At 33.1% G+C, this 15,115-nt stretch overlaps 1 protein-coding gene across 3 annotated transcripts; it reads left to right on the top strand.

Annotated features, from left to right (window-relative positions):
* The first annotated feature begins 2,495 nt into the window (after positions 1 to 2,495).
* LOC100257791 (UDP-rhamnose/UDP-galactose transporter 6) lies at positions 2,496 to 12,914 on the top strand. 3 transcript variants are annotated; one of them, XM_059738710.1, is made up of 7 exons: positions 2,569 to 2,726; positions 5,036 to 5,119; positions 5,282 to 5,479; positions 9,821 to 10,005; positions 10,105 to 10,305; positions 11,121 to 11,282; positions 12,368 to 12,914. In XM_059738710.1, exons 3-7 carry the CDS (start codon positions 5,344 to 5,346, stop codon positions 12,695 to 12,697), a joined length of 1,014 nt encoding a protein of 337 aa, XP_059594693.1. In that variant the 5' UTR covers positions 2,569 to 2,726; positions 5,036 to 5,119; positions 5,282 to 5,343; the 3' UTR covers positions 12,698 to 12,914. The 3 variants fall into 3 exon arrangements, with proteins under 3 accessions (XP_002278813.1, XP_010652877.1, XP_059594693.1); XM_002278777.5 differs by lacking the exon at positions 5,036 to 5,119 and having other exon boundaries at positions 2,496 to 2,726; XM_010654575.3 differs by lacking the exon at positions 5,036 to 5,119 and having other exon boundaries at positions 2,504 to 2,726; positions 5,267 to 5,479.
* Positions 12,915 to 15,115: the final 2,201 nt, after the last annotated feature.

Here is a 15,115-nt window from a genome sequence, read left to right as displayed (position 1 = left end):
TTTAATAACTTAATTTAAATTATTAAATATATTTATTAAAATAACTTAATATCATAACTTAAAATAAAAAATGACTTTAAGTAATAAGTCATAGAGTTAAATATCCAAAAAATAAAATAAAATAAAATAAATTTTCAATTTTATTTTTAGTGGACAATAATAATTTATTTTATTTTTTAAAATTCTGTTGGTTACTCCACAAAAATGATACAATGTAAGGATAAGAATTCATTCTTATTATAAATTTTCAAACTATTTTATGAAATCAACCATCTCCCCTTACTCCCTAAATTGTCATAAATTTTGAAAATACTTTTCTAAATTGCTATAATTTTGAAAATGTTTTTATAAACACCATTTTTTGTAAATATTTTATTTAATAAACTATACAAATATATATAAAATCATTGCAAATAGATAATAATGTATATTAACAACTTTTTAATAGACAATCACCCCATGACATATAATTAGGGAAATTAAATGTGATGAAAAAAATAATAACATTACTCATTTTGTAACAATGCATTAAACCCTTTTTATAATATGGTCAACCACAAAAAAAATAAAAAATAAATAAATCAAAAATCTCATTTAGGCTAGTTTGGCATTGCTCTAGTTTTTAGGAAGATTGGTTTTTTAACTTTACTAAAAGAAAAATCATTTGTGAAAAAATAAATAAAAATTGTGCTTTGAGAATCAATTTTTAATTAATTTAATTATAAAATAAATTTTAAGGATCTAATTTCCTTCTCTCGTATTTTTCATAAAATTTGTCTTATGTTTTATTACCTAACTTTTTTTGTGTTCCAATATCATCTATCACATAACTTCATCTAAAATTAAAAACAAGGTTGATATTCAAACATAAATAAATAATAGATAAATTAAAACTTGAATATTATTAATATAATTAAAATTTTTAATTAAATAATAAATTCCTTAAATTTTTAATAGATTTTTATTAATATAGGTTGTGCATAAAAAAATCACATGGAATATTTTGTGCAAAATTAATTGGGGAAACATTTCAAGACAATTTAAATTATTTATATTAAAATTTTAGATAAACTAAATAAATAAAAAAATCCCTTTTAAGATGGAAAAAACAGTACTACCTTAAATTTTGCCACACCTAATTATATCATTTCATGGGTTAGGATTTCATATAGCATATCACCACCATGAAAACCATGGAAACACACCTCATAACCTTTGTGAAGTTGATAATTAAATTGTTGGATTAAAAAAAAAAAAAAAGACACAACCATAAAGAAGTTGATTAACCCCCCCACCCCCCTCCTTTTTTTTGGAGTTTGATATAATACGAAATTTTGAATCTCAAATTTTAATATATACGATTAAATAACAAATATACAACGAGATAAAAATTAAATGAAAATATTAGTTATTTTATAAGGTATTTTTTGTTTTAAAAGTGATTTTTTTTTTTAAATTAGGAGTTTAGAAAAATTTATAAAACACATTTTAAAATCTAAAAAATTATTTATATTGCTGAAAAATCAATTGTATTTTTGAAAAAACATTTGATAAATGATTTTATTAAAAACATTTATACTATAAGCTTTTGGAGTAAAATTAATATCAAATACACTTTAATATTCTGTTTGATAATAATTTTAAAAAACGCTTTTACTTTAAAAAGTATTTTTGAAAAAAAAAATGAGATGTTTGATAAATTTTATGAAACACTTTTAAAATTCTAAAAAATTATTCATAGTATTAAAAAATCAGTTATAATGTTTTATGAAAAAACATTTGATAGATGATTTTCTTAAAAACACTTGTAAAGAAAACACTTTCATTAAAAATATTGAGTAAAAATATTATCAAATATACTATAAAAAGTGAATTTGAGAGTGATTTTATAAAACGTTTTTAATATTTATAATATTTGAATAATAAAATTTTTTAAGTATTAAAAATATTAAAAATGTTTCATAAAATCACTATCAAATGGGTTCTAAAGGTGATTCAAATACAAAAATATAAACGTATTTTATGCATATGATTATATTTAATCGGTATTTTTTGATATGGCATCATGAGGTGGAAATGGCTTAAAATTTAGTGTCTATTATTAAAAAGTAGAATTTCAATTTACAAATCAATCAATAAATTGAAATTCTACTTTTTTTAATAATCACAAGAACGACATCGGACAGAACAAGAAAAATGAGAGCAAAGTGAAGGACGAATCATAAATTTTAAATTAATGAAAGAAAATGACATCCATGAGGCCTCCAAAACCCAAGTTAGTTGAATATTATTGGTCCAATAAAAACACACCAACTGTACAAATCGGGAAAATGACACCAAATTTTTTTCCTTTATTAATAAGACTGAAAATCAAATCAAATTATTTTGATTTTTGAATATTATTGGACGAATACTAACATGCCATGTGTACAAAATGGAGGAATTCAAAGAATTTTTCCAAATTAATAAAACTGAAATCAAATCAAATTATCTTGACTTTTTTTTTTCTTTTTTTCTTTTTTTTTTTTAAAGAAAATTTTAATTTTCTTGTTTCAGTCCCACCTCCACCCTTTAAAGGGAGAAAATAATTACCTTCAAATTTCCATAACTGCAATTCGTTTCCCTGCAATCCTCGCATATCCCATTTAGAGTCACTCCCGAGGCTTTGGTTTTTTTTTTCTCGGCACGACATCCTCCTCCTGTGTGCCGATCACTTCGTTTCTGAGGTATAAGTCTCTTAAGCTGTTAGTTTGTTTGGTTTCACGGAAAATATATTTTTTTTCTCGGCATTTTTTTTTTCCCGAGAAAGAAACGGTGGTTTGTTTGTTTGTTTATGTGTGTTTTTAGCTGTGGATCTGCTGAATTGTGAGTGTTTGGGCTGATTTTTGTTTTTGGATTGAAGTGTGGAGTTCTTTTATTTCGGATTGGAATTATGCGGTAGAGGTTTGTTAGAGCGGTTGGATCTGATTGACAGTAGTGTAGTTTCGCTGGAATTTTGGAGTTCTTTTTGTTCGTATCTGACCGTGAACTTTTTGCGTGCATAAATGTGCCGTTTGGTTGCTGAAAAAATGCTGAGTGAAGGGAGATCAGAATTTGAACAGTAGGTGTTTGATTGCTTGGGAAGTAGTAAAAGGAGAAACCTGCATCCAATCGAGCTTAATTGAACTTTTTTTGCTTAGTTGAATCCTGTTGTTAAACTAAGATTCAAAATCTTAACTGTGGGGAAGGAATTTTCTTGGGTTGTTGAATTGGCTGATTTGATGTTTGATGTTGTTTTAGGATCTCCAACAGACAAAACTATTGAGGAATTTCTCATGAGGTGCAATCTATATTTTTTTTTGAGTTTACAAGTGCTTTAATTCTAAACTTATACAACATAACTGCTTCTCAACAAAATTCTACCCCCACAAGCACTAAAAGAGGAAAAGCAATACGATGGTATGAATAACTTACGCTTTGAAATTATATCTGGATGCTTGGAGGTATTGAAGTGAGTTTCAGTGGAAGTTTGAAATTCTGTGGAAAAGCATAATCTCACATTCTATGAGTGCACAATTGACAATTTTTAGAAACTAGTCTAGGCATGTACAAGTAATTTGCCAATTTTGTTTGGTAAGTAGTTGAATGGAAGGTGCATGAATTCTTGGAGCATGGTGGGTGAGCATTGTAACCACTGTGATGGTGAACTAGATGCTCAGAGGAAGTTCCTCTAGATATTTGTCAAGAGGAATAGTATTTTATGGAAGATGATATTGGGAGGCCCATGATCAGTGGTTGAATTATAAGAGGGTGTAGTTGTCAACTTCTAAACCTTGCTAGATAATAATTTCCTATTCTTTTTGGTATTATGTATTATACATTTTTTTTACTTATAGGGTGTTAAATAAAAAAGGCGCATGTATGGAAATGAGTATATACTCACAAGAATGAAATATAAAGTAGTATATACCTAATTAAGAAGGGATTATAAAGCTAAAAGTGGTAAATGCAGGCCTTCATTAATATAATACTTTTAAACATTTACAGAAAATATGACGTTTTAATCTGTAGTTTCATCATTTATCATAAAATCCTCAAAATAAACTTTCTAAAATTTTAGAGTAAAATAAATTCCAAGTTCCAATTAGGTTGCTGATAAATATTAAAATTCCATAAATCTTAAGTTCCAACAGGGCCCAGACCAATATTATCAAAACTAACTTATCTTTATTTATGAATATAACTATATATTTTAGGACCTATTGACATATGTGTTTTCATGTGCTTCAAATCCATCTTTATTGCCACCTAAAGGGAGAAAAACTAAAAAAATATTAGCTACATATTCAGCAAGATCTATCATTCTTATTCATCATCTACTTCAAGGTTAATATTTGGACCACCCAAAGTATATATCTTTTATTCGGATAACACCAATCAGATATTTGTCATAGTATTAGTTATATTTAAGCTTTTATCTTCCATGTATGCCTTAAACAACACATGTACGATGTTTTTTCATTGAAACAATTTTCTCTCTTTTTCATTTTTTATCAATTTTGATCTTAGACTACCTTTTAAACCATAATATGTCAATCTTTTTAATAATAAAAAGGAAAAAAAATGACATAGTCAAATGTTGTTGTTCTTTATATCATGCCTCGTGTGTGTGAAATGCATCATGTATCATTTATAGACGCACAAACACACACTTTAGGATGCAACACATACATGTGACACGTATTGTCTTATATGTAAAAAATGTATCCTGCTGTGTATCATATTTTGCAAGTATGATAAATAAGATGATGCTTATGGCATGGGCTTTTGGAGAGCATTTCTGTGCATGTGTCAGTGGGATCCTTTCTATAGGTGCATGTATTTGTGTTTTTTTTTTTTTTTTTGATAGGTAAATATTCAATGTATTAAAAGTGCTTAACAAAAGGGCCACTGAAGTATACATGGTGTATACAAAATGCATGTGTTTGTGCATATATGATGGGTACAGGATCGAGAGTGTTTTTAAGAGGTTTGCTGTGGTATTTTGTTTTCCCAGAGCATATCTGAATCTCTTTGAGATTTCCTTGGATCTAACTCCTACCAATATGCATTTGCTTTGAATTATCTTTGAAATTTTCTGGTATGTGAACTCCCACCAGTGCTCTTGTTAACATTGCTTATTTTATTAATTGAAAAAGTTGTGTTCATTTTTGGTTTCCTTGCCCTACAAAAGGTGTGAATTTGTGTATTTCCAGAAAGTTTATTTCCTCGCCTGATTAAACTATAGGCTTTTGACATCCAGGCATGGTACATGCTTTTGTGAAGACTGGGCAGTAGAAACTGGTGTTCAATTGAAAGCAACAGATGAATATGTCTCCAGCAAACAAGGCTGATAAGAAGGCAACTGTTGATGCTGCCGCATGGATGTTCAATGTTGTCACTTCGGTTGGAATCATTATGGTCAACAAAGCCTTAATGGCTACATATGGATTCAGTTTTGGTATGTCCCTCATGACTATCAACCCACACGCTTTAATCAATTTATCAGCCTTTATATTACTCATACGATAGTTCTAAATGCATTGTGTCTTATGCATTTCTGTGATTTTAATAACATTTATATTGTCATGCAATTGAACTATATGTATTCTTGGTAATAATGTTAAGAAGGAGAAGGAGGGAGGGGTGTGTGGGGTGGTGTTGGGATTTTGAGGGGTTTGGGGTGAAGAATGAGAAAACTTCTGGAGCTGTTTGGCTTGCATGTATCTGTAATCCTGTCAGGTCAATTAAATAATGATAGTCATTCTTATCATTTTTCTTTTGATAGGCAATGCTAGTTATTCCTATTAAAAACATTGATGGATTTGATAGGTCAACACAGTGGCTTAACATTGAAGATTAAGGGGATATAATGCATAAGCTCTCTTCTCTTCACTTTTCTCTTTTCTTTTTCTGGGAATTTTCTTCTCAACCTCTTATCGTTGAAGAAAAGGGACACTGCTCTAATAATGATGTGAGAAGTACTGTGATATCTACATTTCCTGGAAAAGATTCCATCAGTGCTGTTTGTGCTAGATTGTAGGGTTTCATTTTTAAATGGTTGTTGTATGTGACCACTGACAATGAAGAAAAAAAATATGAATCCTAATATGGAGAGAGGATTTTCTTGCCCTCAACTTTTCCTTCTATTTTTGTTTTTTGTTTTTAATTTTTAAAGGATAAAGGTAAACAAATTAAATTCTTTCAACCCAAGTTTGGGACCTAGGTAATGGAATAAGAAGATTGGTTTCTACTAGAATCATTCAGACAATCCATCCTTTTGTATAACTTTCAGCAAAGTTAAAGCAGAAAACAAGCAAACCAAACCAAAGGGAAAAGTATTTGTTGGCTTGATGTTCGAGATTAAGCAAGGAGATTAAGCAAGGTTGGGTTGCCTACTTCCTAAACAGTAATTTAAACTAAAAGTTAGTTTGGAATATGGTATATTCCATCCTAGTTATATTAAACATTTAAAGCTGTCACCTAATCAAAATATTTTGGTTGAAATGCAATTGTAAAATATGGAGATTAGAGTTAATAAAGGGACTCCATTAGGTGATATTAATATAACTTAGTATAAACTGAGCCACTTTGAATGTAGTTTAGTTTAGTTTAGTATGACTACAACTTGAAAATATATTATCAATATATTTGGAAGACATGATTTTTTTAGTGAATGATTAAATTGAAAACAATTTGAAACAAAATACTTTCGTTTTTAACCCTTTTTATGCCATGAAATCTGTTAGGTTTATGTTAATCCAACTTAAGGTAATCACCCAAGGGGGTAGTGGGGAGTGAATTAGGTGATGGTCAATTTTTATGAATTTTAACAATATGAATGAAAGAGACAAATCTAAGCAATAATAAGTAATAATAAGACAACAAAATGTAAAAAGAGAAGGGAAGAGAAATACAAACTTTGATTTATTGTGGTTCCACTAATCCCGACCTATGTTAACTCTCTTCTCACTTTGATCCCAAAGTTCGAGGTTCCACTATACCAAGATTTCCAAACCAAGCCTTCAAACTTTACACTTAGATTCTTGGTTTAAAGGGACCTTTAATAGTTCTTTAAGAGATGCCTCACTCTTAAACAACCCTTCAAGTGATACCTCACACTTAAGAATCCCTAAGTGATACATCACACGTAAATTCTTTCCTCACAAGTATATAATGACTAAATTTGTTGAATCAAGTTCCTAGTTTAGAATATTGACTCAAGGAATACAAATGAAACTAGGTGAGGTGCATTAAATGGATATGTTAGTTTATGAATCAAGGTGCACTAAAAAACACTCTCACAATAAATGATAACTAATGTTGGGTCATTAGAAGATTATTGAGAGTTAAGGAACCTTTATATAGGAATTGGAGGGAAATTAGTTGTTAAGGGTAACTACCTATTGTTCCGATCAACAACCTAGCTAGTCGTTGTGCAATTAATGTACTGTGATGACCATTGGAGACATAACTACACGACTGGTCAACCGCCTGATTAGACTGAAAAGTTCTCCACAATTCACTGCCATGAACCAACTTGGGAAGCACTCCATGGGAGCACTTGTGGTCTACCTTTCGATTGATCTCCCAAGGACCCTTCGCCTCCAATTGAGTTCATTTTGCAAAATTAAGGACTTGTACTTGAAAATGCTCTATTCGATACCTTTTTGAAAACTTTTTAAACATAAAATACATAAATCAAAGGTGGTTTTCATATGAAAAATACTTCATCCAACTTTTGAAAAGATTTAATACAAGTTTGAGATAAATTGTATGAGTTTTGGAGTGTTAGGCGCTTTAGTGAAGTATGCATGCAATCTTAATTTAGCGCACCCACAATCTTACAATAAAAATCCTAAAGATAAACCTTCTTTTTGATATTCATCTTCTTCTTGATTTCCTCTTTGACTTTATATAGTTTCTTCTTGATGGTTCCAAGGAAATCTTCTTGCCTATCACACTTAAAATTCCAATCATTGTTTTATTATTATCCCAACATGAGATTAAGTCTAAGAATGTACCCCTTTTGTTTAACTTGCTTATTAGCCATTATTAAATATTGTGAGAATTCTAAAAAAAAAATTAAAAATCTGTTAAATTAAAGAAGAATGAGGCATAACAGTAAAGGAATAAGGATCATCTAGAACATAACATAAAACTCAATTCAGCTCAACAAAGCCTCAATGTTAGCTCTTTGGGGTTGGGTACTCAAGTCTTGGGTTCTTAATTGAAGTCCTTTATCATTTAACCATATTACTTATCAAAAAAATTTAACTATATTAGGGCCATGTTTTTGAAACTAAAGGATGCTTATGTTCTTTTTGGCCTTTCTGTTGTGATCTGACTGAAATTCTTGGGCAAACCCTTCATTATGCATTGCAGTGTTGTAGCTGAAATATGATCATTTCTTTTCCTTTTGGTGGGTGTAGTGGGGTTGGCCTAAGACAGTATTAGCCCCTTTCATATTGTGAAGAAGAGGAATCACAAAATTTAGAAGGCTTCTCCTTTTGGTTTATTGTGAATGATCTAGAAGGAGAGAAATTGTTGAACTTTTTAATGGGAAAGAGATGACTTTATTTAATATTTAAGCATCTATTTATATGAATCTTGCAGGCTTGCTCTCAGGGTCCAAGTTTGTAGGAAAAGCAATCGCTCTCAATTTTTCTAGATGGTTTAAGATTGTAGCAGTGGAGCTTAGCTGCTTCATTTTCTTTCTTTCTTTTTTTTTCCCCTCCTTTTCTTGGTGATCCCTGTATATTGTAGGTGTACATGGGTTGCGTTCGCACTCATTGGTGCATGACTTTTACTCAAGTAAAAGAATTAACTACTGGTCAGTGTTTCCAAAAGGTAGAATATTGGTTTTCTGGTGGAGTTTAGGTCTAGGGTGGGGTTCTATAAGGAACGTTGTCACAATGATCAGCCACTTTGTCAGAGCTCTTGGATTGCATATTTGGCAGCCAATTGGATTGCTAATTTGGTGGACAATTGGAGTTCTATGGTGGTTGATGATTATCTCGCCTCTGATGCAGTTGAATTCCCACTTGTGCTTGGAATCTGCAAGACATGTAGATGAAATTACTGATGCCCTTCCATTTGGTGAAGTCATGTTTAATGATACTCACTAAACTCCTGTCTAGTTTCTGGTCTGTGGCTGCTAACTCATTTGGAAATGTAGTCCTTGCTAGTATTCTCATGGTGGATCATTTGATGCCTTCATTATTTCTGTATGTTGGTGGGATTTCCCTAGAGATGTTCATTCCTTGGTGTTGAGTTAGGTTGCCCTTGGGGTCTAGGGTTGAGTCAGTCCATTGACTTCTCATTCACTGTGCTCCCTTGCAATCTGGTATTCCTTAGTTATTTCTGGATTTCTTCAATTTGCTCTAGAGATGTATATTCCTTGGGATTGAGTTGGTTGCAAGCCTTTTTCTATTTCTTTTCTTTTCCCTTCTTGAAAGTGAAAAGAGAGTAACCAAAGAACTTTTAACTGGGTGGAAAGTACACAGTGAATTATGGGGCTGTATATTGTCTAAACTCTTTCTTTTCTATTTATTAATACTCTTGTATCTTGCCTTCTCAGGTCCTTGTGTTGGTTATTAAATTTGACCTTGAGAGGCAATCAAATATTTGAATTATCATCATTATAAGATTGACACCAGAATTTTTCCTTCTTTATCCATTGTTGTGCTGTTGGAAGTAGACATTGGAAATTTTGTGTTCACACATTTATCTGCCTTAGGAGTAGCTTCTCTGTGAGCTTATATATACTAAGATTGTGTCCAATTATCTTGTTATCCTACAGCGACTACGTTAACTGGTCTGCATTTTGCCACAACAACCTTGATGACTACTGTTCTTAGGTGGCTGGGATACATCCAGGGCTCCCATCTACCAGTATCTGAGCTTCTGAGATTTGTTTTGTTTGCAAATTTGTCAATTGTTGGAATGAACGTGAGTTTAATGTGGAACTCTGTGGGATTCTATCAGGTCAGTTTTGGGAACTGCTGACTTTTTGTTCTCCTTTTGCTCTCATATTTTTTTTCAAAGTTACAAGTTATGTTCTTTCTCTTCAAACTTTGATGTCAGATTGCGAAGCTGAGTATGATCCCAGTCTCATGTGTTCTCGAAGTTGTGTTGGACAAGATGCGGTACTCAAGGGACACCAAGCTTAGCATATCATTAGTTCTCCTTGGTGTTGCAGTCTGTACTGTTACTGATGTGAGTGTCAATGCCAAGGGTTTCATTGCTGCTTTTGTTGCAGTTTGGAGCACAGCTCTGCAGCAGTATGTAAGTCATCCTTCAATGACCCTATGATCTTAGATAGGGATGGCCACAGGGCAAGTTAATCAAGATAGATGTCTTGCCTTGCTTATGATGGGCTGAGTTTGAACTTCATATAATCAGATTGGATTGGGTATTAGGTTTTAATCCCTTGCCTTTCCAGGTCTACACACGTATAGTATGGGCTGAATATAGACTTATGTAACAAGCTTACCTATTTGATCAACTAACTGAGAAGCCTTTCCCAGGTTCTCCTCCAATTAGTATGTCTGGGTGCATATGTAATCACGTTAGTTTTGTGCTAAAAAAGGTATAACCTAAACCAGGAAGATTTTGGGTCATCTTGATTCATCCCAAACACATGATTTTGCCATTCCTAATCTTTTCTGTTCTCTATGCACTTAAATCTAGTGTTTATAAGAACCCATACTTGTATTTGCACTTCTACCAAATGGTAGAAAGATTAATAAATAAAGATAAAGGTCCATTAGAAACTGAAATGTGCAAGGATATCAGTGGGGTATATCCATGACCCTCTCTGACTGTGAGCCACCTAAGAAAGAAATGTCACAGAACTCTCCTCCACAGTAAGATAAGAGGTGACTCTTTCTATTTTCAGGGACTTCAGCAAAGCCGGAATATTGCTTATATGGCTAACCCAAAGCCAGCTGCCTTAAAAAAAATTTGGATAACACCGCCTCTCTTATCCCATATGAGGCTGCCATACCCCTGTCACTAGTTTAAGTTATAGATTACTATCTGATTAACATGTAAATGACTAGTTTTGACTGACTCAATTCTGTTACTGATTATGTCTGCAGTATGTGCATTTTCTTCAACGGAAGTATTCCTTAGGCTCATTCAACCTATTGGGGCATACTGCTCCAGTGCAGGCTGCATCTCTGCTGTTATTAGGACCCTTTCTGGACTATTGGTTGACAAATAAGAGAGTTGACAACTACCAATACAGTTTAATATCTGTGGTAAGTATTGCATCAAGGTGGCATGCGCATGAGTTGATCATCTATGAAGCCTAACTTGTTTGCTTTGCATGCATGTGTCACATGGGAAAAGTTTAGCTTGCACAATTAGGACCCTTATTCTTATTCTACTGCCTAATTTTCTATTTTTGTGTTTTTTATATATGCATCCATATGCTTTAATGCATAGTTTCTTGTGTTTATTTGTTCAAGCTTCTGGTTGTAAAGCATATCTCATGGTTGTATGTTCCCTCATTTGTATTGCCATTGTACATATCATGATCTGGTTCATAAGATAGACTTGGCTGTCATATCATATACAATCCTACACATGTGAGGCATGTAAAGTCTATACATAATATTTTTTCTGTATGATTTTTTATATTTATCAGTTTTTAGAGTTTGTCATCTTAAACAAAGCCTCCCCATCAGTTGGACTAGGCACATGAATATTTTTGTAATGAACATTATGAACTCTATTTAGACTCATTTTCTACAGCTTTTCTTAGAAAAAAAACTCAAATTTAGTTTTGTCTCCTCATTTCCGGGTTGTTCTATTGCTTGAAGACAGTTTAGGTATTAATGTATTTAGATGCTCACAAGCAACCAGTTGGTTGCTGTAGGATAGCAAGAATGTTGTGCTGAAATGTAATAATAGCCTGGTTATGGTGGATAAATATTTTGAAGATAACACCACATTGCAAGTATGTGCTTCCATGAATAGGCGGTGTGTGCATGATACCCATGTGTATTGTTTCACTGGTGAGTCTTTGATTACAACAATGTACTAGAATGCCCATGTTTCTTACAACAAAATGCACATGAATTCTTCGACTTGGAGGAAAATGAGACTGCCCTACCATAGATCCTCTGGTTAATTGGTGCCTGTGGGAAGAGCAGTACATGAAGTCAGATTTCTCTGTTTGCTGCTAGTTTTTGAGGGTAGGACTCGTGGTAGGATAGTTCTACGGAATATTAACCCAGGTTATATATTCATTTTTCTCATATTCATGCATGTTTTTGCATCCTGCTCGTATCGTATCATTTAGGAATGCTGCTGATGATTTGCCCCACTTTGTTCCCTGCAGATGTTCATCATTCTGTCCTGCACAATTGCGGTAGGAACCAACCTCAGCCAATTCATCTGTATTGGAAGATTCACTGCAGTGTCCTTCCAAGTGATTGGGCACATGAAGACGATTCTCGTCCTGATCTTAGGATTCCTCTTCTTTGGAAAAGAAGGTCTCAATCTACATGTCGTTCTAGGTATGATCATAGCAGTTGTGGGAATGATCTGGTACGGCAATGCTTCATCTAAGCCTGGAGGAAAGGAACGGCGTAGTCCTGCTCTCCCAATCAACAAATCACAAAAAACTGATGGCTTATCAGAGTCCACCGAGATAGATGGGAAGGTGTAGAGGAAAAAAATGACCGAAAATCATACATCAGCTGGTTTTAGAAGTTCCTTTACACCTCAAAAGGTCAGATCACTCATTTCTTATAAATTTTTGTCATAATTCTTCTTTTTCTTGTCCTTGAATCTACTCAAGAGAAAGAACACTGTTGAATAGGGTGAAATATATATTCCATGATAACCATCAATAGTAATTTATTTCCTTACACGGTTTCAAGCCATTTGTTCCTTTCCAGTCTCTCTTTTTCTTGTTCTTGTATTCTCTTTTGAAACTTCTTGTGGATATACTTTGCTACAAAAGGCTGCATTTGGGAAACCGAAGGCTGCATTTGGACCCAGGCACACCCTTCGTGCCCACAAATATAACAACTAGGAATCCTACCACATAACCACACATCTTAGGTGGATCCTTACATGCAACTTAGCTTTCACAACTTTCACAAACTTCAAGCTTCGGTACCATGACTGATGGTCATGGATTAAGGTGTTTCCTAAGCAACTGTGCAGCACTTAAACAACTCAATATGCTTAGATGCCTCTGGGTCTTTCCAGAACCTTCATACCCCCTATGTAGAGTCAAGTGAAGGATCATTTGGGCCAAAACCCGAAAATAGCATAGTAAATGCCAAGTATATGCGGTAGATAGATCCACCCAGTACCCATAGGAGGAAACCCTGAAAATGAGACACTGGCGGTAGAGGCATCTTGTATTTTACCACTTGTTGTGGTCCCAATGGGGTTAGATCTGCACATATCGACACAGCCATTGCACACTCTAGGAAAGCCAAGCCAGACCATTACTCAATACCCTCATTTTGAGACATGGGGAATGATGCATTCATGCGAAACAGTGAATTCAGGGTTAATACAGACATTAATGGTATTCGATACCTACTGCCCACGTGCACGTGGTCTTCAGTTAAGTTGTCTCTGGTTGGTGGGCCTCCTTCCGGATTGGAAAAATCTATTTCATGTGTTTTGAACTATCTGCATTTATAGCCTTTGTTTGGGGATGCTTAATTATTTGTGTAAACACCCTCCACTAGCAAAACCAACCAAACTTCTTCTGTCTTGGAGTTGTCATGTAATTTTCTTCTTTTGATCCTCAATCATGCTTCTTTTGCAATCATTTTTCGGGTTAACCTTCATTATTTACTAGTAACAAGTGACAAGCAGCAGATCTTGATTGCAAAGACCTTCAGGGTGGACCGGGAATGAGATATCCATTCCAGTTCTTGTTCATGATTAGGTTTGGGTTACAATTAGGAATGAGAATAGGAATCAAAAATCCATTTTCATGGAAGTCAAAATTCACTCTTCTAAGAATTTGATTCTTTTATGCACATGTTCATTGGTTAACAATGCAACATGGGCTTTCTGGGAAAAGGTAGATAGCCCACTACTTTTGAATTCAACTCAACCTTTGGCATCTTATGAATAAGCTAATCATTAAAATCCCCCAAAAAAAAAAAATCTCGGCTCTATTTATTAGTGGTTTTCATAAATTTATTTTGCAATCATAAAAACTATGTGTCGAGGAGAAAATAATTTAGGGTTTACGATTTAGGGTTATCCTTTCCATAGGTGCCTTACTTGTTACATCTTTTAAAACCAAACTAACGAAGGTTTAGGGTTTAAGGTTTAAAATGAATAATGTGGATTAGAGTATGAGATTTTTAGTTTAGGATTTAGGATTTTCCCATTTTGGGTTAGTTTTTAGGATCCCTGTAACCCACCGTGACTGGCATGGCGGCGATCACCACCCACCAAATGGAAAAGAAATAAGACGACAAACAATAAGGCTGCTTAAGTTGTTTACCAACTTCTATTCTTCCACAGTCTCAAACTATTTCATGTGTAAGCATCACCCCTTTTAATGTTGTTTGAAGCTTGTGGAAAAGTTCCAACAATCTCAGCATACAATTCCAAATTTTTTTTTTTTTTTTAAATAAAAATCCCAAAAGATGATGAAGAAGAAATAAAGATGAGGATTCAGTTTCTGAAATACCGGGAGAAGGTTGGTTCAAAACTTGAAATACAGCTGCTTGTGGGCCCCATCCTGTTTTGTTCCCAACTGCGACCTCCCCTTTCTTGCCTAATATTTCGGCGGAATTCTCTTTATCCTTTTTTTTTTTTTCATTATTATTATTGAAATTTTAATTTTTACATTTTAATCGGATTATTGTTTTGGACTGACTCTTTTAAATTTTCTGACTCTCAATCGACATAGCTTTCTCTTTTTATCTTTAATTCAAGAATTAAAATTCTAGGCGCCCCATCAAAATTGACCGTTTAATCAAAATAAGTCATATTTTCTTATATCTGTGCAATTGATAACTTATAGATTTTGTTTGATATATTTGTTGTTTTCAAATTTTAAAAATAAGATGCTTTTATATAATACTTTTTGTACAAAAAAAAT

The sequence above is a fragment of the Vitis vinifera genome, chromosome 7 (assembly GCF_030704535.1).
Source record: "Vitis vinifera cultivar Pinot Noir 40024 chromosome 7, ASM3070453v1".
NCBI classification, from domain to species: domain Eukaryota; kingdom Viridiplantae; phylum Streptophyta; class Magnoliopsida; order Vitales; family Vitaceae; genus Vitis; species Vitis vinifera.
The sequence above is the reverse complement of the archived record's forward strand: the minus strand, read 5'-3'. Positions and strand labels throughout refer to the sequence as shown.